This window comes from Camelus bactrianus, chromosome 12 (genome assembly GCF_048773025.1).
Source record: "Camelus bactrianus isolate YW-2024 breed Bactrian camel chromosome 12, ASM4877302v1, whole genome shotgun sequence".
NCBI classification, from domain to species: domain Eukaryota; kingdom Metazoa; phylum Chordata; class Mammalia; order Artiodactyla; family Camelidae; genus Camelus; species Camelus bactrianus.
The window spans coordinates 32,021,707-32,049,221 of NC_133550.1; the positions used below are offsets into that span (position 1 = coordinate 32,021,707).

Below are 27,515 nucleotides of genomic sequence, written 5' to 3' on the forward strand. Positions count from 1 at the left end.
TTTTCTTCAGGATTATGAACCACTGATGTTTAAGGTGTATTACTTTACTGACACAAAGAGGGAAAATAAAAGTTTCATGAACATTTATTGTACATTTTGAGTGAAAGGCACCATGCCAGGCACTGAGGGAAATACAAATCAAAGACTCAAGCTCTTTTCTTGTCTTTCCTACCACATTCCAGCACGAGAATACAAACTACTTTGCAAGGCAGTTGTTTTTTTAAGTACCATATTTGGTGCACAATTAAAGGATTATTAGAATAGATGGGATTCATCAAGAATATTTTTGCTTTAAAGACAATTACACCTAATTTTCTGATTTATAACTGTCAAGAGCCATAAAAGGATAATACACAAGTTTGAAGAGAACATCTCACCAGCCTTAGCAGGAGAAGGACCCTTCTCCAAATGGCTGCCATCATCTCACACCTAAGCACCAAGCAGAGAACCACAGGGTCAGACCAACCAAAGCACTACAGGGACTTAGTTCTCAAGAGATTGGAGAGCAAACCGCTTACAAACAAAACAGTTTTTCAATTAAGGTGTAACATACATAAAGAGCACAAATGTTAAATGTATGACCCAGTAAGAAGCTTTTATATATGTGTGAGTGGTGGTAACTCTTACATGTCAAACACCAGAACAGTGGCTGACACACAGAAGGGGCCCAGTGACTACTGGCTGTTGTTTCATCTGCCACTTTGCCACAGGTAAAAAAATACAATCTTGGTTTCATCTGCATGTCTTTGAAAAATGGGATTGAACATTTTTTTCCTGTGAATTACTTGTTCATGTCCTAAGGCTTTTTCACTATTGAGATACTAGTCATTTTCTTATACTAATTTTTAAGAGCCCTTTATATACTAATAGTACTCACTTTTTGCCTTATATTGCCAAATATTTTTCCCAGTTTGTCCCTTGCCTTTTAGATTTCTTTGCCACCCACTAGTTTTTAATATTTATGGACTTTCTGGTCTTTTCCTTTGTGATTTCAGGCTTTGATGTTCTGCCTTAAAAAAAAAAAGCTTTTGCTTTTATTAACTATTCATCCATATTTTAGTATGAAATTCTTATAATTCTATTTTTAATATTTAAATCTTTAATCCATATATAATGTATCTTAGTACACGGTAAGAGGCTAGAACCTAAACTTGTTTAAAAGTAGCCCTGACACTGTAAATAATTTGTCCATTTTATGGACTTACTTAAAAAATGGCATCCTTATCACATACTAAATTTTTGGTTTTCTATTTTCTCCTGTCATAAGACTGTCCAGAGGTATTGAATTTGGTTGACTTAACTGTAACTGTATAGAACACCTAGTTGTATTATATGAGACAGCCATCACAGGAGAGAAATACATTAAAATTCTACACTAGTTATGTATTTCTAGACTGACTAGTCTCTTTCCCTGACCATCAGTCTATTTCTAGTTGGATATGTATTTCCTGTGAAATTACACCTTCATATCTCCATAGATACCATGGCTTAAAATGTCCTGTACATCCTCATATACCTGCTAATTCACTTATGAACATCATTCAGTGCCTACTGTGTGCCATGCACCATGCTAAGAAGTGAACTGGACAAATGCAACTCTTCCCACAATGTAGCATAATTACTATCTGGTAGAAGACAATCTTTAAATATTTACACCAATAATTCAGCACAGCTGTGTTTGTTGCTACACATAATAACCCCAGCTAAGAAGTCTCGTTTCCAGATTTGTTCACTTCTTCATACCTTTAGCCTGGGTTCCAAGTTCCAACGGGAAATACCTGAGAATTATCTTCTGAGTATTTACAAGATGTCTTAGACTAATGTGAGAAGCAGGAAAAAATAGTTAATAGAGAACCCTATAACATGAGGGGACAAAGGTCTATCAGCTCAACACAGTTGGAGAATCCTTTAAACTCTCAGGTCTACATCCTAAGAAAAGCCAGTCCCTTGGCAGATGAGATCACAAACAAGTTTAATAAGGTCAAGAATGAGGCAGAAAGGCAACTCCGATGGAGGATCATTTTGTCGTTTGAAAGGGAAAACCAGTTATTATGTTTATATACTGTGCCCAGTCTTCCTGTGGTGTCCCTATTCTCTACATTTATAGGTTTATAAAACTGTGGGCAACTGTGAGGAATAATTTTAATAGCTGAAACAAAAAAAACTGCTTTATGAAAAAAAGAAAAAACACCACCAAAAACCTACAAATTTTCCAAGCAGTAAATTCGATGTGTACTGAGTGGCTCCAGACTCACCAACAGTGATTAAAGCACAGAGCACTGGTTTTCCAGCTCAAACTGGAAAGGATTTTTTTTCTAAGTAAAAGTAGATATGTCTGACAGCAATTAAATATAAATATTCCCTTTGTAAAAAATCTTAAAAAAAAACTTCTCCCTCGCTGAACCCATTTTGACAGCAATAAATTTGACTTCATAATAACCTTAAATAAAGAACAAACCTAGGTTGTTTTATCCAAGAGGATAATTTAAAACAAAAATAAATAGGTGATTTGTATTTTTACTTTAAAATAAAGTTTGATACCTGTAAGTCCATGCTAAAGAAAGAAGATGCCAACAAATTCACTCATCACCGTATGTAAAGTTAAGCTTTCTAAACCATATCTTTAGCATGAGATCAAATTCAGTCTGCTCTTAAAAGATCCCCAAAGGCTCTCTCTTCCAGTTCTTTAAAACCCAGCTTCTGTTTCTCCAAGAAGCAAAATATGTCTGACATTACATAGAAGCACCATAGATATCTGAAATGCAAAATAACTAGGGAACCACATTCTCTTTCACAGAATTAGCAGGCTCTATCACCTCTTTCTTAGATCATTTATTTCCCTATTTCTTTTCTTCACTGGCAGGACTGTCCAATACCTCTATCTTGCCTTTTCTATCTTCTGAATGAGGAAGCTTGATGTTATCGATGGTGACTTCAGAAGAGGTGCTGTCATCTTCATCCTCAGATTCTGAACTGTCCTCTGAACTGTCTTGAGAATTCTCTTCTGAACAGTCCTCTTCTTGTGAATCAGACTGATTCATTTCAAACAAGGCCACATCCTGCCAAAAAAACACCATGTGGGAAATTTATTTCAGGGCAGTTCCCTAAAAAGTTTTAACGACACCTTATGGAGCAACCAACATTTAGCACAAATACTGAAACACGAAGGACAAGAAAGTTTTTAATGCAATACAGCACTGTTACTCTTTAGTTGCCAGAGTCGACCATAATGATCTATATTCAGTGCGAGTCTAAAAAGTCCCCCACAACCTAATTCTATTTATCCTGAATGTATTGAACAATATTCCCTCAATAAATATCAACACGAACCAGGCACTGCACTAGGGACTAGAGACTTCACGATAACGACAAAATCCTTGCCTTTGTAGAACCTATGTTTTTGAGCAGGAGACGGCAAATTACAGCCTGCAGGTCACACCTACCCTGCTGCCTGCTTTTGTTCAGCTCATGAGCTAAGAATAGTTTTTACATTTTTAAGTGGTAGGAAAAAAAATCAAAAGAGTATTTCATGAAACATGAAAATTATATGAAAGTCAAATGTCAGTGTCTATAAATGAAATTTGTAAAACTTGTCTATTCTTTAAGTACCATCTACAGCTGAGATGGCAGGACTGAGCAGTCATGAGAGATGGCATGGCCCAGAAGGCCTGATGTATTTACTGTCCGGCCCCCTACAGAAAACATGTGCTGACCTCTGTTGTAGTTGGGAAAGAAAGGCAATAAACAATCACATATAAAGCACAGTGTAGGGCAGTGAAAATTAAAAAGAAAAAAAAGAATAAGCTAACAATCAGGCCATCGGGGAAGGCCTCTTGCTGAGGTGACTAGAAGTAAGAGATGGAGGGAGTGAAGATGCAGAAATGTGGGGAAGGGCAGTCTACAAACAGGGAAAGGCGTGGAGCAGGAAGACAAGACTGAAGTCAGTAAACGAGGGGCCGGGTGGGAGATGAGGTCAGGTACAGAGCTGGAGGCAGGATCACACAGGCCCATGGGGGTCTTTGAACTTACTAGAGATGTGATGGGAACCCCCGTGGTTCCCAAACTGTGGGCCACACACACTGTGTGAAAAAAAGACTCCAGGAAGAAAGGGTGGAGGCAGGGAGACTGGTTGGGGAATCAATGGGATAATCCACAGGGGAGACCGTAATCACTTAGACCGAGGTTGGTGGCAGTGGAAGCCGTGCGAAATGGCTGGATTTGGGGTATATTCTGGCGATAGGGCTGACAGATTTGATGACAAATCAGGTATTATTATTAACAATGGTGTCAGATTTGTCCAGACACAAGTGGAATAAAGGGAATTCCAGTGTGGAAATAAGATATGAGCCTAAATGGAGAGGCAATTCTCACAGGTGGCTATGTAATCAGTTACTCTGTTTTACACATCGTTTATTTTTGCATTCTCAATGAATCAGACTATGAATGCCTCTTTTGGGCCTTGGAGAGAAAAATAAGAAAAAATCCAATTAGGACATTTAGCAAATAAATGCTTCAAGATAACAAATGTAACATTTGACTTGAAAAAGCTTCCCTATGATTGCAAATTACTAAATTCCTAAACTTCACCCAGGGAAGCTTACTGATCTATTAGACCCTTAATCATAAAATGACCAAGTACCTATGAGGTACTGGAAACATGAGCTGACTTTGCATTAAAAAAGGAAAACAACCCTTGGAATTAAAATTTTAAAAGTTCTTTCTTGGTCGTGGGTATAGTTCAGTGGTAGTGTACATGCTTGGCATACACAAGGTCCTGGGTTCAATCCCCAGTACCTCCAATAAAACAATAAATAAATAAACCTAATTACCTCCCAAAATTAAAAAAAAAAAAGTTCTTTCTCTTCACGCAGTATGCGTGATGATACATACTGGTAATTTTTACTTTATGAAATGAAAACAAACCATAGTTACCATTTGTATAACTTTTCCAAGAGTCTCATCAATATTTTCAATGTTGAAATGACCAGGCGGTGCAGCTGCCATTTCTTTTCTTAGCTTTTCATTTGCCTGAGCCATCTGTGGGAGGAAGGTCTGTACTTGGTCCAACACTAAGGAGAAGAAATATAGTTTATCAATATTTATGTTAGTATTTGGCCAAACTTCAAATTTCAAAATCTAGAATTTCTTGTAAAACACTTCTCAACTTGATAATAACAATAATTATAATTTTAAAAAATCTTTCAAATCTCTTCCATTTTAAAGACCTCCATCATCTTCTGAATTCTTAAAGCAGTAGGACTATCAATTCAGCAATTATGTCTCAAAGTTTTGTGTTTTTCATACACCCCCAGAAGTGGAAATTCCTAGAAGGCTGGCCTTCAACAAATAGTTAACAAGCAGCAGTAGAACTTATATGCACAAGGCTCTGAAGTCAGACTGATGAGGTTATTAACAGAATTCCAGTTCCACCTCTGAGTTACCTCGGGCATGAGCAGAGGTTTCTTGGACCTTCCCAACATCTGTTCCCCTTCTTCTGATAACATAACCCCGACTTTCCTTTTAAACTAAGAGTCACTCTTAGTCACTCTTGTCCCTACCCTGTTCATGCCTACCTGTTCTACAACCTTGGCCACTCTGATTTGGTTCAGCAACACCGTGATCTAGTCAGGCCAATAAGATATCACCCTGGGACTTTGGTTTGCACTGCTGAGAAAGACATCCCTTCTTTCGGAGTAAACGGCTTGAGTGAGCTGCTGAATGTAAGCCTACAGCTGCTGATAAACTGGCCCACTTGCTATACATTGGGGATGAGCTTGTTTTAGACAAAGCCAATGCTTAGACAAAGCCAATGCTTAGACAAGCAGAACCAACAGATACGGAGCAGCAGATCCCTGATGACACTGAACACCCGGATGCAGATGCACCTGAAATCACTGGGGCATTTTTTTTTATCCCCAGAGAAATGAGCAAACAACATATATATAACTGAGTCACTATGCTGTACACCAGAAATTAACACAACATTGTAAACTGACTATACGTCAATTAATAAAAAAATTACCAAGCATGCAAATAAGCGGGGAAATACAACCCATAAGTAAGAAAAAAATCAACAGAAATAGATCCAGAAATGACACAGATGATAGAATCAGCAATAAGACACTTAAAACAGCTATTATAAATATACTCCATGTATTCAAGAAAGCAGAGAAAAAGAACAAGTAAATTCTTCTCATTCCTCACCATAAGGAGATAAATGAAAGATATAAAAAAGACTCACACTGAACTTCTAGAGATGGAAACTACAATATCTGATTTGAAAAATAAATTGGATGGGATTAAACAGCAGATTAGACAAGAAAAGATTAGTGAACTTGAGGACGCAACAGCAAAAACTATCCAAAATGAAACACAAAAACTAAGACCAAAAGAAACAACACCAAGACCAACAAAACAAAACCAAGCCATCAGTGAGCTGTAGGGCAATTTCAAGTAGCAAAACTGTGTGTAATTAAAGTCCCTGCAGGAAAGATGAGAAAGAAGGGGGACTTAAAAAATATCTGACCAAAAATTTCCCAAATTTGAAAAAAAAAAACTATAAATCCACAGATCCAAGAGGTTCAACAAACCTCAAGCTCAAGAATCACAAAGAAAATGACAAGGCACATCACCATCAAATTGGTGAAAACCAGTGATAAAGAAGAAAATCTTTTTTTAACATTTTTTATTGATTTATAATCATTTTACAATGTGTCAAATTCCAGTGTTCAGCACAATTTTTCAGTCATTCATGGACATATACACACTCATTGTCACATTTTTTTCTCTGTGAGTTATCATAACATTTTGTGTATATTTCCCTGTGCTATACAGTGTAATCTTGTTTATCTATTCTACAATTTTGAAATCCCAGTCTATCCCTTCCCACCCTCCACCCCCCTGGCAACCACAAGTCTGTATTCTCTGTCTATGAGTATTTCTATCCTGTATTTACACTTTGTTTTTGTTTGTTTGTTTTTGTTTTTGTTTTTTAGATTCCACATATGAGCAATCTCATATGGTATTTTTCTTTCTCTTTCTGGCTTACTTCACTTAGAATGACATTCTCCAGGAGCATCCATGTTGCTGCAAGTGGCATTATGTTGTCGGCTTTTATGGCTGAGTAGTATTCCATTGTATAAATATACCACTTCTTCTTTATCCAGTCATCTGTTGATGGACATTTAGGCTGTTTCCATGTCTTGGCCATTATAAATAGTGCTGCTATGCACATTGGGGTGCAGGTGTCATCCTGAAGTAGGGTTCCTTCTGGATACAAGCCCAGGAGTGGGATTCCTAGGTCATATGGTAAGTCTATTCCTAGTCTTTTGAGGAATCTCCAGACTGTTTTCCATAGTGGCTGCACCAAACTGCATTCCCACCAGCAGTGTAGGAGGGTTCCCCTTTCTTCACAGCCTCTCCAGCATTTGTCATTTGTGGATTTTTGAATGACGGCCATTCTGACTGGTGTGAGGTGATACCTCATTGTAGTTTTGATTTGCATTTCTCTGATAATTAGTGATATTGAGCATTTTTTCATGTGCCTATTGATCATTTGTATGTCTTCCTTGGAGAATTGCTTGTTTAGGTCTTCTGCCCATTTTTGGATTGGGTTGTTTATTTTTTTCTTATTGAGTTGTATAAGCTGCTTATATATTCTGGAGATCAAGCCTTTGTCGGTTTCATTTGCAAAAATTTTCTCCCATTCCGTAGGTTGTCTTCTTGTTTTACTTCTGATTTCCTTTGCTGTGCAGAAGCTTGTAAGTTTCATTAGGTCCCATTTATTCTTGCTTTTATTTCTTCTAGGAGAAAATTTTTGAAATGTATGTCAGACAATGTTTTGCCTATGTTTTCCTCTAGGAGGTTTACTGTATCTTGTCTTATGTTTAAGTCTTTGATCCATTTTGAGTTGATTTTTGTATATGGTGTAAGGGAGTGTTCTAGCTTCATTGTTTTACATGCTGCTGTCCAGTTTTCCGAACACCATTTGCTGAAGAGACTGTCTTTATTCCATTGTATATTCTTGCCTCCTTTGTCGAAGATTAGTTGACCAAAAGTTTGTGGGTTCATTTCTGGGCTCTCTATTCTGTTCCATTGGTCTATATGTCTGTTTTTATACCAATACCATGCTGTCTTGATGACTGTAGCTCTATAGTATTGTCTGAAGTCTGGGAGAGTTATTCCTCCAGCCTCTTTCTTTCAAAGAAGAAAATCTTAAGTGCAACCAGAGAGAAAAAGAACTATACATGACGAAGATGAGAACGATAGCAGACTTCTCATCAAAAACAATTTAAGTCAGAAGACAGCAGGGCAACATCTTTAAAATACTGAATGATTAAAAAAAATATGTTAAATACTGGTCAACCTAGAATTCTATATCCATTAACCTTTAATAGACATATAAGTGGTGAATAAACACATGAAAAGATGTTCAACATCTTCAGTCACTAGGGGAAAACAAATTAAGGAGATACTGCAATACCACTACATAGCACTAGAATAGCTAAAATTAAGATGACAGACCACACCGTGGGCTGGTGAGGATGTGCAGTAATTACACTCTCATACCCGGCTGGTGGGAATGCAAGGTGGTGCACCCAACTCTGAAAATAGTTTGGCAAGTTCTTCTTTATAAAAAGTACACTTTCCATATGATCAGCAATTCCACTCTGAGGTATATAGCCCCCAAAATGAAAACTTATGTTCATACAAAAGCTCATATTTGAGTAGAGAGCCACCATGCAGTTACTTTAGCTGTTATAAATTTAGCGCATGCTATGGTTAAGTTCCCCACCTCAGAATACTCATGACTTCTTAGTTTATAGACATGATAACCTCATGTATTAGTTACATTGCTTTCACTAATTCTTGTGTTTTCTTTTTTTTTAAACATTAAGAGGGAATTACACAGATGCTGAGTATTACATGAAGGCTATATGAACAAAATCTGAGTGGTATGTATATTTGGGTGTGCGTACAGCAGTATCAGAGTAATTAATGAAGAGAACTGGCCCTGTTATGTCATGTATGAGTAACATTTACTATTTAAATAATTATGTCCAATTTAATGGAATATGGTGATGTTTTCCCATACATGGATATTAAATTTGGGACTCAGTAACCTAGAAAAAAATTTTCCAAGGAGATCAAGAATAATTGGTTTTGATTTCCAAAAATCCATCCCACAAAGTTACCCTCTTAAAGCAGGGAAGTAATATAAGAAATTTTATCCTTGTACACTAACTTCACAATGTAAATCCCAAGTAAGACGTGCTCAGCTGGACTCTGGCTTGATAGCTGACCACAAAGGCAGACACTGTCCCATCAAATAACCATTTAGTTAGGCAGAATTTAACACCAGAAAGGGATCTTGAGAGAGAGAGGCGGGGGGAAGGGTACTTACAGGGACTCCTCTCTATTCGAACTGTCTGAAGAGTGGAATTCTTTCTGGAATTAGGCTTGGAGTTGATGAGCAAAGTGTCCCATATACCTGAAAACACACACACTTAATTTACTAAAGCACAAAGAGATAGGAACCCATCAGCAAACTTTCTGAGACCACCCTCAAGTTTTCACTGTTCCACATTTCCCAAGATATTTTTCTAAAGAAACACTCCACAAATTCTGTTCCATTTCCGGTCTTTATGCATGTAGATTACCCCCTTTCTTAAGCCTGTCTCCTACATCTCTGTGCCACTGATGCCGACTAATCAATGCATACTAAACTAGACCTTTTTGGGTCAGAAATCCATCAATGACAACTGTGGGTCGGCAATGACAGAATGCAGGAAGCAGTTCAAAGTACGGTAAGGGTTAAGTGAGGTCAGAAATGGTTACCAGCTGTGTTATTTTCTGCAAATTACCTAATGTCTTTGAGCATTAGCTTCTTAATTTATAAAACCCACCTGCCTGGTTAGTTCCCCTTTGGCAAAGATATCCGACCTAGACAAAACAGCCCTTTGGAGAATTGCTGTCCCCTCCCTATTCCATTTATTCAGTTTCAACATTCACTACTCCTCAAATCAACCTAGCTCTCCAGCCCATCAGAGCTCAGAGAATAAGGCTTGTCCTTCAAAACTCAAGGCTTTGAGCACCCTATTTCCAACACCTGGTGGAGAAGAAGAAAATCTCTTCACTCCGGTATAAAAATCCTGTTCACCATCAAAGCAGCAGCTCAGCATTCCTTGCTTATACCTTAGGCCTTAGCAACTGGATTAAAAGTAAAGAGCATGGACTCTGGAGCCTCGCCGATTGGATTCAAATCCCAGTTTTGCCACTTTCCAGCCACACAATCTCCAGCAAGTTACTTATCTGTACGATACACCAGAACCCAGTTTCCTCATCTACAAAACAGGGATAACAGAACCTTCTACCCAGGGCAGTCGGGAGGATTAGAGAGGTGAATTAATTCCTGGGGCATAGTAAGTACGGAAGCTCTGGCTATTATTACTGTAACTTCTTCTGATATTCTGGGTTCTCACACAATCTTTTCTTCAAGTTAATATTTAATGAGAAGGTGCTCAATATCTTAGGCGCATTCTTCTCAAAAAAAAAAAAAATTCTATAGGTACTACTACCTCCATTTTCCAAATGTAAAAACTGGGGCGTTGAGAATGTAAACAAGTCTCCTAAAGTTCCACAGCTAATTAATTATTCGTGGAGCTGGGATTTGAACACTTGCTTTTTAGTTCTCTATTATGGTGTCTGAAATCCTATGAGGATTTTTCTGGACCCGTCTCCCTCTAGAAAAGACCGGCACTAAGGGTGGCTCTGTGGGCATCTGCGCAGAGAGGGTGGTTAATTCATAATATTCATCTGCTCCCCCTACCAGCCAGCTGCTTAAACCCAGGGCCCACCTTAGAGCCGCCCCCTTAGGGGAGGTGTCTCGCTACGGCGTTCGGCGGTGGGCGTTCATGACCGTGCGTAATACAGGAACTACACCCGGTCCCGAGGCCGGATGCACAATCCCCCAGCCCAGCGGCTGGGGGGCAAGCAGGAGTCCTGCGACCATACCCGGGGCTCCCTCCTTAGTGCCAGGCCTGCGCAGGGAACAGCCGCGCGCCGCCGTCACCTGCCCTTTACCTCCGCGGCCGCCGCTGCCCGCTGTTAGCAGCTCCTTGGACACCGAGACCCCGGAGCCGTCCCGGGAGGACGACGAGCAGCGGGGACCGGACTGGGGATCGTCTTGAACTTCCATGCTGGTCGCTAGTTTTCAGATCCAACCCCTCCAGGCCCGGATGCAGGAAAAGGCTGGGGCAGAGAGCGGGGCCAAGACTGCGATTGGAGGAAAATCGGAGGGGCGGGGTTGGGGGTGGGGCGAAAGGCGGGGAGACGGTGGCCCGCGGCCGGGCGACACCTAGCGGAGCCACGAGGTCATTCCTGTCGTGGGAAAAGGAAGGTGGAGGCTCTAGAGACCCTGTGATTGGATGAAAGACGTGGCAAGGCTCGGCTTTAGCTAAATGAATCCGAACAAGAGTGCACCATAGGGCTGCTCTCCTCTCGCTTTTTTCTAAGTTTATTTTTTTTAATTGTGGTAGAAAAAATACATAACATAAAATGTACCATCTTAACTGTTTTTATCTGTACAGTTACATAACAATGTAACAGATCTCTAGAATTTTTTTTTTAATCTTGCAAAACTGAAGCTCTGTATCCATTGAGCAACCCTGCATTGCTCCCTGCCTCCAGCTCCTGGCAACCACCATTCTAATTTCTGTTTCTATGAGTTTAACTATTTCAGATACTTCATATAAGTGGAATCATAAAGTATTTTTTTCGTATCTTTTCAAGACTGGCATATTTCACTTAGTATAACGGACTCAATGTTTAAGGATTCCCTTCTTTGTCAAGGCTGAATAATATTCTATTCCATGAATATACCACATTTTCTTTACCCATTTATCCCTTGATAGACATTTATATTGCTTCCTCATGGATATTGCAATAATGCTGCAATGAACATAGCTATGCAAATACATCTTTGAGATAGCGCTTTCAATCCTTCTGGATTTATACACAGAATTATGATTACTAACTATATAGTAATTCTATTTTTAACTTTTTAAGAAACTCTGTACTGGTTTCCATAGTGACTACTATCTTACATTCCCACCAATAGTGCCTAAGGGTTCCAATTTCTCCACATCCTCACCAACGCTTATTTTCTTTTTCTTTCTTTTTTTTTTTAATAGTGGCTGTCATACTGGGTGTGAGGTGATAACTAATTGTAAACTCACTGCAGTTTTGATTTGCATTTCTCTGATTATTAGTGATGTTGAGCATCTTTTCATGTGTTTATTAGTTATTTGTATGTCTGCTTTGGAGAAATGTATATTCAAGTCCGTTGCCCATTTTAATACAAGTTGCTTTGTCGTTATTGAATTATTGATGTATTCTTATATATACATAACACGATCATGTTTTAGAGACATAGACCATTATGAACTTGCAAGGACTCAAGAAATTCTGTTCCCATAGCCTTCTTGAGAAATTTACCAGAGAATATGATTCCAAAAATTGGAGAAATTCAATTTAAGTTTTTGTGGTGAGCATTTTACAGTAGAACTGGGGAGAAATAGTGAGAATAAGGTTGAAAGAACAGTATTTAATTTTTATAGGTTTTGATATTATGGATATAATACAAATTATCAAAAATGGGGAGAAAGCAAAGACTGTATATGAAGAGGAAATTTTGCTTTTTAAAAACTGGGAATAAAAGGATAATACTTTTAAGTTAGATTTGAGGGGTAAAGGAGAGAAGAGAAAGAGGAAGTTACTAGCTAATTACAATATTGTTCATAGTAAGAAGACAACCTCAAAATAAAAGAGGACTGAATGGTATTGAGTAAAGTTATTAGAATAAAATAAATATATTCCTAAATACCAAAATTAATGAGATAGAAAGAGAGAGAGAGGGAGGGCTAAATAAAACAGACTTTTAGCAAGAAATGTATATGATTATGACAAAACCAAAGCAAAGCAAATCAATTTTATCAATACATGCAATAGAGCTAACTGACCTATAAAAAGGAAAGGATTTTCAGATTTTCTAGGAAGTGAATATACTAGATAGAAGAGACTTACCTAAAATATAAAATTAAAATGGTAAAATAAAAGGGTATTTTTTAAATTTAAATACACCTGATTAATCTATATCCATTCTAAATAAAATCTAAATTTAAAAAGCAAGGGGGGCAGATCAAAACCACAATGAGATATCACCTCACACCTGTTAGACTGGCTACTACAAAAAAGACAAGAAATAGCAAGTGTTGGTGAGGATGTGGAAAAAGGAAAAACTTGTACACTGTTCATGGAAATGTAAGTTGGTGTAGTCACTATGGAAAACAGTATGGAGGTTCCTGAAAAAAATTAAAAATAAAGCTACCATGTAATCCACCAATTCCACTTCTGGGTGTTTATCTGAAGGAAGTGAAATCACTAACTCAAAAAGATATCTGTACCCCCGTATTTTGCAGCATTATTTACAACAGCCAAGACATGGAAACAACTTAAGTGTCTATCAACAGGTGAATGGATAAAGAAAATGTGAGATATATGTATTATTATATCTATATAATTAATATAAATATTAATATATATATTATTCAGCCATAAAAAGAAGGAAATCCTGCCATTTGTAACAACATGGATGGACCTTGAGGATATTATGCTAAACAAAATAAGTTAGATAGAGAAAGACAAATACTGTGTGTGTTCTCACTTATATGTGGAATCTTAGAAAGAAAAAAAAACAGCACAACACATAAATACAGAGAAGAAACTTATGGTTGCCAGTGGAGGGGAGTGGTGGTGGGAGAAATGGGTGAGCTTCTAGTTATAAGAGAAATAATGGAGATGTAATGTACAGCATGGTGACTACAGTTAACAATACTGTATTGTGTATTTGAAAGATGCTTAGAGAATAGATCTTAAAGTTCCTCATCACAAGGAAAAATTATAAGCACATGAGGTGGCGGATGTTAACTTATTCTGGTAATCATATTGCAATACATACATATATCAAATCATTATGTTCTACACTTAAAACTAATACAGTGTTGTATGTCAATTGGATCTCAACTTAAAAAAAAAGGGTCAAGGCTTTATTATTAGACAAGGAAGAATTCAGACCCATCCCCCAAAAAGGAAACAGAAAGACACTTTATAATGCTAAACACTACAATTTACAAAGGAAAACTATCATTAGAATCCACGTGCCTAAGACAGCAATAAGTATTATAAAGCAGAAACTAAAAAGGAATGCAAAGATAAATAAACAGAAAGTCTACCCTTTCAGAACAGAATGGACCTAATTGGACAAAAAAGTAATATGGATCTAGAAGAACTAAACAAAATTATCAACAAAGTAGATCTAATAAATGTGTATTAAACACTGAATCCTGATGATGGAGATTAAACTTTCTTCTAAGTCATGTGGAAAATTCACAAAATTGACATATAGTCCACAAAGAAAATTTCAATACCTCATAAGAATGCAAATGATATGTGGCCTTCTGTGGTCACAATTCTATATAACTAGCAATTAATGACATACAAAAGTCTCTTCCACCTAAAACTATACAAACAATCCTTGCATCAAGAGGAAATCGTGAAATGAAATTGTGCCCCCCAAAGTTAAGTATTTAAAAAGTCAAGAAAATAAACAAACTACTAGCTAACCTAGACCAAAATAGGGAAGACGAGGAGGTATAAATATATGAAATAAAAGGTAATGGAATAATAACCATAAAATCAGTGGAAATATACAAAAAACTTATAAATACTACCTTGCACAACTCTATGCAAATAAATTTGAAAATCTATATGAAATCATTTGAAATGGATAAGATTCCAGAAATATACAAAATTTCCCCAGTGTCAGTAGCAGTTCTAAATAGAGCTATTTCTATAGAAGTTATAGAGAAGTTTGTCAGAGCTCCCACATAAAAACACCATGCTCAGTTGGTTTTATAGGGGATTTCTATCAAACCTTTGAAAATGAGACAAATCTATCACAACTTAAACTATTTCCGAGTATTAGAAATGAAAGTAAATGTCCCAGATTCTAAGAATTGATTATAGCATTGATATCCAAATTTCACAAAGATTGTACAAAAAAAGAAAATGATAGACTTGGCTTAATTAGGTTTCCCTAGAAGCCAACCTAGAGATAAGGTTTAAGTGCAAGCAGTTTGGGAGCCAGAACGGGGAAGAGAAACATGCAAAGAAGGGACTCAATAATGTGTTACTACCAAGCAAATTGTCACTAAGGGCAATTGGAACTTAATCCTTCTGGGAAATTCTCCAGTTATTCTGGGTGATACTAGGTGTTTATCCACCAGCTTATGTCAGTCATCATTGAGGGGTGCCCTTAGGGGGTGGGAATTTCCCTGCATTTCTGGCTTGCTCCTTTCTCTCTAGTTCAGTGGGCTCCAGTGGCCAGAGAAAATCTTCAGGCAAAGAATTACAGCGCTGGCTATTGAAAATTGGGCAGATGTGTACACAAATGGTAAGTGCCAATGGGGCTTGGGTGAGGCTCTGACAACTTTTGCTACAATTCCAGTCTTAATTATGAATATTAATGCAACAAATTAAGTATTTGCAAACAGAATCCAAGATCACATTAAAAAATAGATGCTGTACAAGAGGTGCTTATTCCAGGAGGAATTAGTATATTCATCAATATACTAGTACAGTCATTATTAGAATTCATCGGTTTCACAGAATTAACAAGAAAAATCATATAATCATCTCCAGAGACGTCCAAAACATAATTGACAAAATTCAACGTTCAATAAGATGAAAACTGATACCTATTATGCATAAGAAAATGTCTATACCTCTGCCCTCAAACTTAATGGGGAAATACAGGCTTTCCTGCTAAAGTCTCCAGAGGAAATACAAGGATGTTCACAGTCCTCACTATTACCTTAACATTGAGCTGGCAGTGCTAGCTAAAATAATTACATAAGAGGAAACAGAATCGTAAGAATTGGAAAGCATGAGGTAAAACTATTTCCTTTTTTTAAAAAACTATTTCTATATGCAGATATTATATCTACAGTTGGGGGTGGGAAGAAGCATCAGAAAAATGGCTACAAACAGGAGAATTTGGTAAAGTAACAGGAAATAAAATAAATGCCACCCAATTTGAAAATAAAGTAGAAGATAAAACCCATTTTTAAGAGGAATAAAATAAAGTAAAATATCTAGGCATGAACTTAACAAGAAATCTGCAAAAAATATATAAAGAAAACCATAAAACATTTTTGAAAGATAAAAAATAGATCTGAATAAATGGAAAGCTATAACACATATATCCATGGTCTTGGATAAAAAGACTCAGCATCAAAAATATGTCAATCTCCCAAAGTACATTATGAAATTTTCAGAATCCTAATAAAAATGCCATCAGGTATGTTTTTCCCTTTGAGTGATTATAAAGTTCATACAAAAAGACAAACAAACAGTAGCAGCAAAGAGACTCTGAAAAAGAAGAGTGACAGTGGGAGGGAGGAACTACCCTTGGTAGATATTAAAACATACTATAAAGTCTGCATAATAATTAAAAACAGTATTGGTGCATAATCAAAACACAGGACAAAAAAAGACAATTCAGAAATAGATCCCAGAGCATTGGGAAATTTGGTGTGGATAAAGGGAGCATCTCAAATCAGTAAGAAAAAGATGGATTTTTTAATAAGTAGTTTGGGAACAAAAGAATAGCCACTTGGGGAAAAAAGGGAAATCTGGATCCATTCCACACACTGTGCATCCAGATAAATTCCAAATGTATTAGAGATTCAAATTTTTTTAATGAAACCTTTAAAGTACTAAGAGAGAGAGAATTTAAAACTGGAATAGATGGGGAAAACTTTCTTAACTATCATTCAAAACCTAGAATCAGTAAGAGAAAAGATCCATGACTTGACTATATAAAAATTCAAAGTAACTTTTACAGAAGAAAAATCAGCATAAGCAATGTGCAAAGGCAGATAAACTTGAAAACAAGATTTCCAACTTCTCTCACTGGAAAGAGTCAATACCCATAACATTAAAAGCTTCTAAAAACTGAGAATAAAAAGGCCAATAACTCCATGGAAAAAGGAGTTAAAGTAATGAACTGACAATTCATGGAAATAGAAATACAAATGGTGCTCAAACATGTTTTAAAAGATGCTCAAACTCACTCATTTAAAATACACACACACACACACACACACACACACAAGAAAATGACACTGAGGAACCACTTCTTACCTATCAGAATGGCAACAATAGAAAGTTACAACACACCTATTGGCAAAATTATAAGGAACCAGGTGCTGCCATACAGTAATGTTGGGAATGCAAAATGGTAGAGTTGCTATGGAAAGGAACTGACATTATCTCATAAAATTACACGTAAGCATTCACCTTTACCCTATTCCTCTCCAGAAATTCCTATCGATACTCTGGGGAAAAATGCAAGATAACACTTGCCCTGTGGCATATTTGTAATAGTAAAAGCTAAGATAACCTAGATGTCTATCAACGGGGATCTAGTTGAGCAAAAGGAAAAAGGGATACTACCCAATATAAGAAGAAACAAGGAAAATGTGTGTATCCTGCTATGGAGTGATTTTCTGGATACACTGATAAGTGAATAAAGCAAATTGCAGAAGAGTGTTTATAGTATATAGTCTTCTGTGCAATAAAATGAGGAAAATATCTATATATGTTGATACACGCACACACACGTACACATGCACATATACTTGTATTTTCAAAAAGAATCCGTGGGGGATAAGCCAAAAATGAATAAAATAGTTACCTAGAGGGGAAAAAAAAGGTACAGGGAAGGGTATTGGACTTCTCTGAATGCGCTTTGTTTTATAGTTTTGACTTTGGAATCATATAAATACCTTATACTAAAAAAATATTAAATACAAAAAGAAAGAAAATCACCCCCACCAAACTGAAAACAGACTGAAATAACTAAATTTAACTATATATCAAGTTTGTGGCATAACAACACAGAAAAGAATTATTTTAGATGACTTTAGAACTCTCTATTAGGACAGCACATTTTTTGTATGGTATGTCTTAAGGATAATGACAATAACCACACACCCTCAGAGAACTCTTAAAATGTATTCAATCACCTTAATTTTTAGTACTATGATTGGTATGGTTATTTTGAAACTGCTATACACATATTCTTAGATAAAGCAAATAAGTAATTACATTAACACCACTTGCAGCTCAAATTTTTTGTTGAAGAGAAAAAAATAAAAGTAAAACTGTCCTGTAATCTTAAATTTGAATTGGTAATATTTGTATGAATTCATGATTTCCTTTTCTCTTTCTGAAAAACTACTTATTCCCTAGCTTAGTCCACTGGAAGGTCTAGAAACAATAACAACCCACCAGAACAAGCATCCCTGAGTTCTGATCATGCCTGCTAAATACCTTTCTCCACAAAATGGAACTGAGCTTCTTAGACGAATGACGGATCACAAGCTGAGTCAGGAAATTCAAGCCTGGAACATCCATGGAGCCAGAAAGCCAGGAAGCTCTCAAAGACTACTGGGATCTTGTCACAAGGAATCTGGAACAAACTCCAGAGATTCCCACCAGCTAGTACATTTTGTAAAAAGGTGAAAACTTTTCTAAATCAAGCCCCTAGTTCTACCTACCATTTTCTGGAAATATAAGGAAAAGAGGGTTACGTGAAACTCCTGAAGGAAGCAATCAGCCAAATCTACAATGTGGGAAATCCTACAGGATAAATACCTGTTTTATTCAACAGGAAAATCATACAAAAGGAAGATGAGCTTTAAATATTAAGGTATTAAAAGGCATGTCAGTATAAGAAACTTGGTTGACTTGCATACAGGTTATAGGTGTTATAATCGACAAGCTCTAATCAGGAGAGAACAGCAGCCCCTGGTTGCTGATTGGGTGTTACAATAAAACCTTTCCAAGAAATTGGAATCAAATTGCCATTCAAGAGTTAAAATGTAGAACTAACCAGCTTGGGTCATGGGTGTACCATTGAGCTTGGTGAAAAACGAGGAATGAATTATCCTAATTGGTTTAAGCCAATCAGGGTCTACCCCTGCAGCTGGCAGAGTCGCTGTGATAGGGAAAGGGTGCAAAAGAAATTAGGGAGGCGCCCACACATCTACTATGGTCAATAATACTTAGAATTTATTATTTAGAGGTTTTTTTCCTAACAGGTAAATTTTACTCAATTTTTTAAATCTTCAGCAGACTAACCAGATTATGTTGGTAACTCTTCAAGTTGCTATTACCTGGCTCCCAGGCCCTTAGGAACAATTATCTGCTTAATTTAATTACTCAATTTTGCAAATCAAAACTATTTTATCTCTAGAGACATTATACGTTAATGCTGGAAATTATGGTGTAATTATATTGCAAATAATTTGTTTTGGTTGGCCTCTTAATTCATCTATTTAATGCTATGGACAAAATCAAACATTTGTTTCAAAGAAATGCTTTATTTTCTAGCAAGGTAAAAATTTCTCTTGGGGGTGGTGAGTGGGGACGTGCAGGTAGCAGGATTTTATTTCTAATAGTATTCTGAAGAGTAGCCACCTTCAATAAACTGGCTTAAAACTTCACCTGCTGGAATTTTAAAATTTTTTTCAGGGTTGAATTTTGTGTATAGTACAAGGCATCATTTCTTTCTCAAAGTTCCATCCATAGTAGGGCACAAAGAAGACCTATATTAAATTCTGCTAAATATCAGTGTAATCAGAAGTAACACCCGTGAGTTAAATCATGGGAGGGGACTGGAAGGAAACACTTTTTTTTTAACATGGCAAGTTGTGTACACTTTGTACTGTTCCTTTTTCCTCATCCTATGCTACCTGTTTCATCTATCTCATGTTAAGAACGTTTTGCAAGTTTACACATTCTGATTACAAACTATGACAGAGCCCCAAACTGCTATCCAAGACGGAGAGGTCTTTATTAATTTAAAATGAGTATTTTCATTTTCACAAAAGCTGTCTTCCTTTGAAGTTACCCAAACAGACCACCTACACACTGGCTCTAAGTTCCTGTTTTGTTTTTTTTTTAGCGAGAATACAGAAGGTATCGGAAGAGAGGTGGCTACAGACAGCAAAAGCAGAAGCAGCACATTTTTGTTTGTTTTTTCCCTCCACACTGGTGGGATGTTGCCAAAGTAACTTCTTATGTCCTGTTCCCCCATCTCAATCTTTTTGTCACTTTTTGGGGATATAATTTCAGATGTATAGACAGGTTGCGACAATAGTACAACTCCTGTATACCTTTTACCCAGATTCAAAAATGGATATATTTTGCCCCGTTTGTTTTGTGCTGTCATATTTTCTCTCTCTCTCCCCATACCACACATACGTCTTTTTTTTCTTTTGAGTAATTCAAGAGCAAATTATAGACTTCCTGTCTGTTTACCCATAAATATTTCAATGTATAAATCCTAAGTATAAGGATCCTTCCTACATAACCAGAGTATGATGAACAAAATCAGACACTTTAACATGAATATAGTACCATTATGTAATCCACTGTTGGTATTCAAATTTTAATTGTCTCAATACTGTCCTTTATAACTTTTTTTTTTTCTGGTCCAGGATCCACAACACAAGATCATGTGCTATACTCAGTCCTGTCTACCAGTCTGTGACAGTTCCCTTGGTCACCTTTTTGCTTTTATGACTTTGATGTTTTTGAGGAGAACAGACCAGAGATTTAGTTGAATGTCCCTCAATTTGGGTCTCTCTCCTGTTTCTCTGTGATTAAACTCAGATCATATATTTCTGGCAAATATACCACAGAGGTGATATCAAGTCCTTCTCAGTCCGTTGACTCAGGAATTCACTTGATATAGATTTGTCGTATTATGGGTGATGTCAGCTTTAATCACTTGGTTAAGATGGTGTCTGTGAGATTCTGCACTGAAAAATTACTAGTTATTTCTTTTCAATTCACAAGTATCTGTGGGGAGATATGTTTAATTTAAACTTTCACTCCTTAATTTTTACGTCTATTGATGATTTTCTAACTCTTTCATTCATACTCTATGTATTAGTTGGTATTCCACTGTGAGTTTCTCTTCTCCTATTTACTTATTTATTCATTATTTATACCCGTTTTGGCTCATGGACTTTTATTCTACTTAATGGGTTTTAACCCATTACTATTATAATTTATTTTGATACTAAAACTGTCCCAGGTGGGGGCCCTTTTAATTTGTAAATCTCTTCTTTTTACATATCCCCATCATTCTTTGAGCACTTCCTTAATTTCTGGTAGAAGTTATTTCAGGCTTATTTTGTACTCTTCCTGCCCCAGCCCTGGAATTAACCTTTTCTCCAAGGAGCACTGGTTCCTTTTTAATGTTGAGTATGGTATTTAGAAAGCAAGATCTGGATGTGTTAGTTAGCCAAGCATGTGAATTGCTACTCATGCGTCTTAGTCTTTAGGCCCTCCCATTGTAGGGGGCAAGGAAACACATACATATATACTTAGATGCACAATTTATCTATATTTATTTCTATATTTTAAAACTTCAAGAATGAGAAGCTTGCAGCAGTGTGCTGGAACCAGCATGAATCGGCTCAGGAAGACTGATTACTATTTGTAATTTTGTGAGCTGGTCTGTTGCTTGCAATCAGCCATGGGAGCATTTACACTATCTCAACTGGCAAATGCTGCAGATCAGTTTTTTTTTAATACCCTGCAAAAGAACCAGTTTAGCAGAGCACCACTGGAAATCTGACTTTCATTATTCTCTATATATATCTATTCAGAATATTTACATTATGTGGTAAAAGAAAATTAAGGTTGCTAATCAGCTGACTTTAAAATAGAGACATTATCCCGGATTATCCGCATAGGCCCAATGTGCTCACAAGGGTCATTAAAAGTTGAAAAGAGAGGCACAAGAAGAGAATCAAAGAGATATGAGTATTGGGGGAAGTTATAGCTCACTGGTAGAGTGCATGCTTAGCATACACAAGGTCCTGAGTTCAATCCCCAGTACCTCCATTAGAAATAAATAAGTAAGTAAACCTAATTACCTCCTCTCCCCCTCAAGAAAAAGGGGATATGAGGCTGGAAGGAGAGTCAAACATTCTGTGTACACTGCTGTCTTTGAGGACAGAAGAAGGGAGCCACAAGCCAAAGAATGTGGTTAGCCTCCAGAATAGTCCCCTAGAGCCCCCAGAAGAAATGCAGTCCTGCTGACACCTTAATTTTTTAGTTCAGTGTGACTCATATTAGACGTCTAACATACAGAACTGCAAGACAACAAATGTTTCAAGGCATTATGCTTGTGGTAATTTGTTACAGCAGCAATGGAAAACGAATATGCATAGTATGTATATTTTTTCTGTCTGGGCTCTCTCTGTCTCAGTATAGTGTCAGTGAGATTCATCCTTTTTGTTAAGTGTATCCATAGTTTGTTTCATTTCATTGTGGAGTAGGATTCTATTCTGTGAACATACCAAAATTAGTTTTTCCATTCTCCTATTGATGAACTTTTAATTATTTACAGTTTTGGACAACTATGACAAAACTGCTGTCAACAGTTTTAAATAGTCTTTTTTGCGGGGATATATGAGCATCCATTTAAAGGAATGGTTACAGATATTGGGTTTGCCTGGTCCTTAAGCCAAACAGTATCAGCAAGGCCACATCCTGATCTCCAGAAGAGTAGTCAACACCCAGATGTTCCTGAAAAATACCTCAGCCATCAGCGTACCAGTGTTGCAGAAAGACTGTCTCCCAACAAATTCCAAAGTCAGGTTCAAGAAGCCAGAACAATGCAATATATAATTATATCTTAAAATATATTAATAAATCTGCTGGGAGTGGAATGGGAACAGGAAATCAAAATGTCAGTAGCAGCACCACTAAAACTAAAGGGAGGTCAATTATTTCAGGGTGAAAATTATTGAGTATCCATTTAGGGCTAACTACAGTGTGCTAGTCTGAGACATAAAGGCCCTGCTGACAACCTAGTAGAAAGATGGACAGATAAGTAAACCTTTACAACATAGTATTTTTTTTTCTTATTGAAGTGAAGTTGATATACAATGTTAGTTTCAGGTGTACAGCAAAGCAATTCAGTTATACTATATGTGTATTTTTTTCAGATTCTTTTCCATTATATGTTATTACAAGAAATCAAATATAGTTCCCTGTGCTATACAGTAGGTCCTTGTTGTTTATCTACTTTATTTACAGTAATGTGTATCTATAACGTGGTACTTTTAAGTGATATGATCATGCCCTTCACTGGCTGTCTTAGAAGAAAAGAGGAAAGACCCTGAGTCCACCTGGTGGGTGCAGACCCAGGAAGGTTTATGGGAAAATGGAGTGTCCTACTTAATAAGAACAGCAAGTCCCGAAGCTGGGAGGCAGGATTGGTGGGCATGGCTGAGGAACAACAGGGCCCTCCTGAGTATTCTAGGGCCTCTGCTTTCTCACAGAGAGATTCCAAAGACACCAGGAACAGCGTACCCTTGGTTCATTCCCGTGAGTTTGTGGAGGAAAACTTTCAACAGGGACCAATCAACAAGGTGCTCTAAAAGAGATACAAACATCATACAGAAATTCTTTTCATTCCTTAAAATCCCCACTGCCCACCCTCTCTTTTGTTTTGCACAACTGGCTCCCACGCCCTGGAATACTCTCTCCTTCCTTTCCTATAGTACCTCCTACAACGTCTTGTAGTTTGGCTATTAATCCCTTAGATTTCAGCCCACTGTCACCTTCTCTTTAAATCTTTCCTGACCCCTGCCTGTCTTCCTACCCTCAAACTTTGGAAGATGCTCTTACTTTGTACAGCTGAAGCCCCTCAGGCTTCCCCTCGCACAGAGCTAGATTCTGCTGTAACTGTTACCTAGTGGTCTCTCTCCCCTGATGGACAGTGCAGTAGTAAGCTCAGGAGTAATATTATCTCCTTTTTACAGCTGTGGACTCTGAGGCACCCTGGAGAATGATGCCTCCACTCCTCATCTATAAAATAGGAATAAAAACAGTACTCGCTTTAGAGGGTTGTCGTGAAGACTGAATGAGTTCATCCAGACCCAAGCCCTCACTCGATGACCTCATAACTGTCCCCCGACTTTCTTCTCACAGCCTTTCCCCTCTCAGCAAATGCTAACTCCCTTCTTCCCATGGCTTGAGGCCAAAACTTTGGAGGAATCCTGAACTCCTCTCTCTCTGAACCTCTCTCACACTCATTTAATCCATTAGCAAATCCTGTCAGCTCCACTCTCAAACAAATGGATCCAGGGTCCAGCCCCTCCTCACCCCTTTTTCTGTGCCTGCCCTCCTGGTGGCGAGACCACCAGTTCTCTCATCTGGATTATTGGAAAAACCTCCTGACCGGTCCTCCTGCTTCCACCCTTCCTCCCTCAGTCAGTCCTCCATGGTGATCCCAGTGAAACGTAAGCCATGTCTCCGCTCAGGTCCTTTCACTGGCTCCTGTCTCACCCAGAATGAAAGTCAAACACCTTATGCTGGTTTACGAGCCTGGTGACCTGCCTCAGGCCACTTCACCGACTGCATCTGCTACCACCATCCCCTTGATCACTGCACACTCCAGCCACACAGGACTCCTTGCTATCTCCCGAACACGACACATACACTTCTGTCTCAGGACCTTTGTGCTTGCTGTACTTCCCTCAGAGAGCATAGCTGTGCCCTCACTCTTTCCTGTTCAGACTAGCAAGACCTCCCTGGATCACCCGTATGAAACAGTCTCCACTTCTCTCTACAACCCCCACAACCCTGCCCTCAAACTCTCCAACTCCTTACCTTGTTTTGTCTTCCTAGTAGTTATCACTGAATGGGATATACATTTGTCTGTCGGTACATAAATATGTCTTTGTTGTCTTTCCCCACTTGAATGTGAACTCTGTAAGGCAGGCATTTGTTCTTTTTGTGCACTGCTTATTCCTAGAGCATAGGACGGGAAGACCATGGCATTAGGTTTAAGTGCTCAATAAATATTTTTAAATGAATGAATGATTTTCTGACACTCAGTAGATCCACTGTAACCACCTGCTGAGAGAATGAATAAATGAATGCTCTAGAGATTCCCAGGAAAGGTGCTGAGAATGGAGGATGGGGGGGGCAGAAACTGGGACATGTGTTTGCAAACATGCTGCATGGGCTGCATGCCCTTCAAATCATGGCTTTCTCTGATCCTTTCTCTTTACAAGTGTTTTATATGGCTTTGGGACCACTTTTAAGAAGTCCACAGGGTGATTCTTTAACCTCAGTGATCATCAGAAATTCTTATTCAATTTTTCTTATTTAATTGGAATTTAAGTAATTTTGAACAAGGATTTAACCCTAGTTTCCTTATATGAAAAATGGGATTATATTACCATCCTCACATGGTGTGAGGAGTAAATAACTTAACCTCTGTGAAGGGTCTCACAAGTAGTAAGTTTAGGTTCCCATTGCTTCTGCTCATTTTCTCTAAAGATTAGAGGTTAAATTCTTACACATGGGTCATATTCCCTACTCTCTTAGAATTTAGCTTTGATTTCATCTTCATCCAGATCTCTACTTGGAGTTCTCAGCATCTTCACTGAGATGTCTCAGAGAGACAGCAGACTTGTATCTAAACCAACTCAAAATGGTCCCCTCCAGACTTCCTCCTCCAGGTTCCCCATCTCAGGGGGTGGAGAAGCTCAAGCTAGAAGCCTGGGAGTCATTTTTGGAGACTCTTCTCTCCTGCACCTTCCACATGCAGCCAAAGATCACGTCCTTACAGTTCTAACCCTCATCTGTTTCTTTGATTCACCACCTCCTAATTCCCATTGCCTGCAAACTGGTCTTCACACCTCCTCTGTTGCTCCCTTTTTACTCCTGCTCCACACTGCAGCCAGAAATGTCTTTTACAAACACACAGCTGATCATGTCTGGATGGACCATCTCTAACTCTTTAGTAGCTTCCTTTTGTCTTTAGGAATAAATCCTAATCGTGGCCTTCAAGGCTCCTCCCCTTTGTCTCCTGCAGAATGAGCCATCTCGCTAGCCACAGTGGCCCTTAGCCAGGGCCTCAACAGGTGAACCCCTTCCTACCAAAGGGCCTTCCAACCTGTAGTTTCTGCAGCTTCAAGGGCACACTCCTTGCCCCACCCCTTTCGTTTGCTGCCTGGCCTACTCCTTGTTCTCCATGGCTCAGATTAAATATTACTTCCTCAGAGAGATCTCTCTTACCACCTAGAACAGATCCCTTTGTTACACACTTTCATAACTCCCAGGATTTTCTCTAGCAATCATCACAACAGTAATTACTACATATCCTCAATTCTAAGTCACTTGCTTCACCTTTGAAGCGGCCAGTTGTCAGGCAGAAGATGAAGTAGGAATGTGATGGTGTTGCTGGCACACATGGGGACCTTTTTTCATAAGGGGGTATCTCTTTGCCAGCTTCCACCTTGAGCTATTTTCAGGGTTGAAATTTAATTTAAATTTGGGTTCCAACTTGAAGCTTAAAATATCTAAAACAAAATACCTACTATGTTGTGGTATGCAGAATGAAGGGCACCGCATAAGTAGAAGGTTGCCTGCCACATGTCAACTAGTGAAATTTAGGGCAGTCAAAACCGTCAGCTCTGTCAGAAAAAACGTTAGTACAATTTTCAAAATCGGTAGAGGGTGGCTTCTCCTATGCATGCTTTGTGCGGAAATCTTGAAAGACTACTTGAAACAGAGAAGGAACACTTTTTTGGAACTTTTACTTCTGCCAGACTTTCAAGAGCAGCTAATTACCTTTGAGTGATATATAATTCAGAACATTAGAAACAATGTTGTGGGGAGGATATAGCTCCCCTATGAAGTTCAATACCCAGTACCTCCATTAAAAATAAAGAATAAATAAATCCCTTCCCAAGAAAAAAACTCCCTGAAAGTTTAAAAAGCTATTAAAAACAAGAACAAAAACCATTTGGAATTGCAATTAAAACACTGCTTTTCCATATTCCTTGCAATTATACTTTCATTCCTAAGGATGTTTAAAGGTGAAGAACACTTGCATGGGCCATTATAAAAAGCGTTACTTCAGATGGTCAAGAGTGATACAGAAGCACCTTTCCTTCTTGAAGGTGAAGGTCAAAACTCAGTTTAATGGCAAAGCGGAAAAAAAAAAAAAACTGGGTAAATGTATGCTCTGGTATACTTTAGCACCTGAAAATCTACTACTAAATCATTGGAGTGACTTAGAGTTGGTGGAAGCTTTGATTTGAGGACACTAGCTCTGCACTTTTTAAAAGGACAGTCTCTCTCTTAGAAGAGCCTGAGGACGGAAACCTGTTTCAGTCACTGGTATACTTCCCAGGCGTAGCCCATCAACTAAATCACATGCAAAAGATGCTCACCAGATAGTTGTTGAATAAAATACATGAGTTCTCAGCTTCACGTTGCAAACTTTGGCTCACTTTTACACAGATTTAAAAACAAGCATGGGCAAACTTGAAAAGTCTGGCATTCCAGCCACC

General features: G+C 37.9%; 1 protein-coding gene across 1 annotated transcript; it reads right to left on the reverse strand.

Moving 5' to 3' along the window:
- Window positions 1-66: 66 nt before the first annotated feature.
- NOPCHAP1 (NOP protein chaperone 1) lies at window positions 67-11,272 on the reverse strand. Its single transcript, XM_010970457.3, has 4 exons — window positions 11,083-11,272; window positions 9,404-9,490; window positions 4,933-5,069; window positions 67-3,059 (listed from the first exon to the last, which is right to left on the reverse strand). Exons 1-4 carry the CDS (start codon window positions 11,195-11,197, stop codon window positions 2,841-2,843), a joined length of 558 nt encoding a protein of 185 aa, XP_010968759.1. The 5' UTR covers window positions 11,198-11,272; the 3' UTR covers window positions 67-2,840.
- Window positions 11,273-27,515: the final 16,243 nt, after the last annotated feature.

Bases quoted from the DNA above. Each gene is read 5' to 3' on its own strand.
- NOPCHAP1 (XM_010970457.3), bottom strand. From the start codon at position 11,197: ATGGAAGTTCAAGACGATCCCCAGTCCGGTCCCCGCTGCTCGTCGTCC. The intron at 9,491-11,082 runs GTAAAGGGCAGG...GTGTGTTTTCAG, and splicing joins GGGCAGCGGCGGCCGCGGAG to GTATATGGGACACTTTGCTC. The intron at 5,070-9,403 runs GTAAGTACCCTT...TCTTCTCCTTAG, and splicing joins TCGAATAGAGAGGAGTCCCT to TGTTGGACCAAGTACAGACC.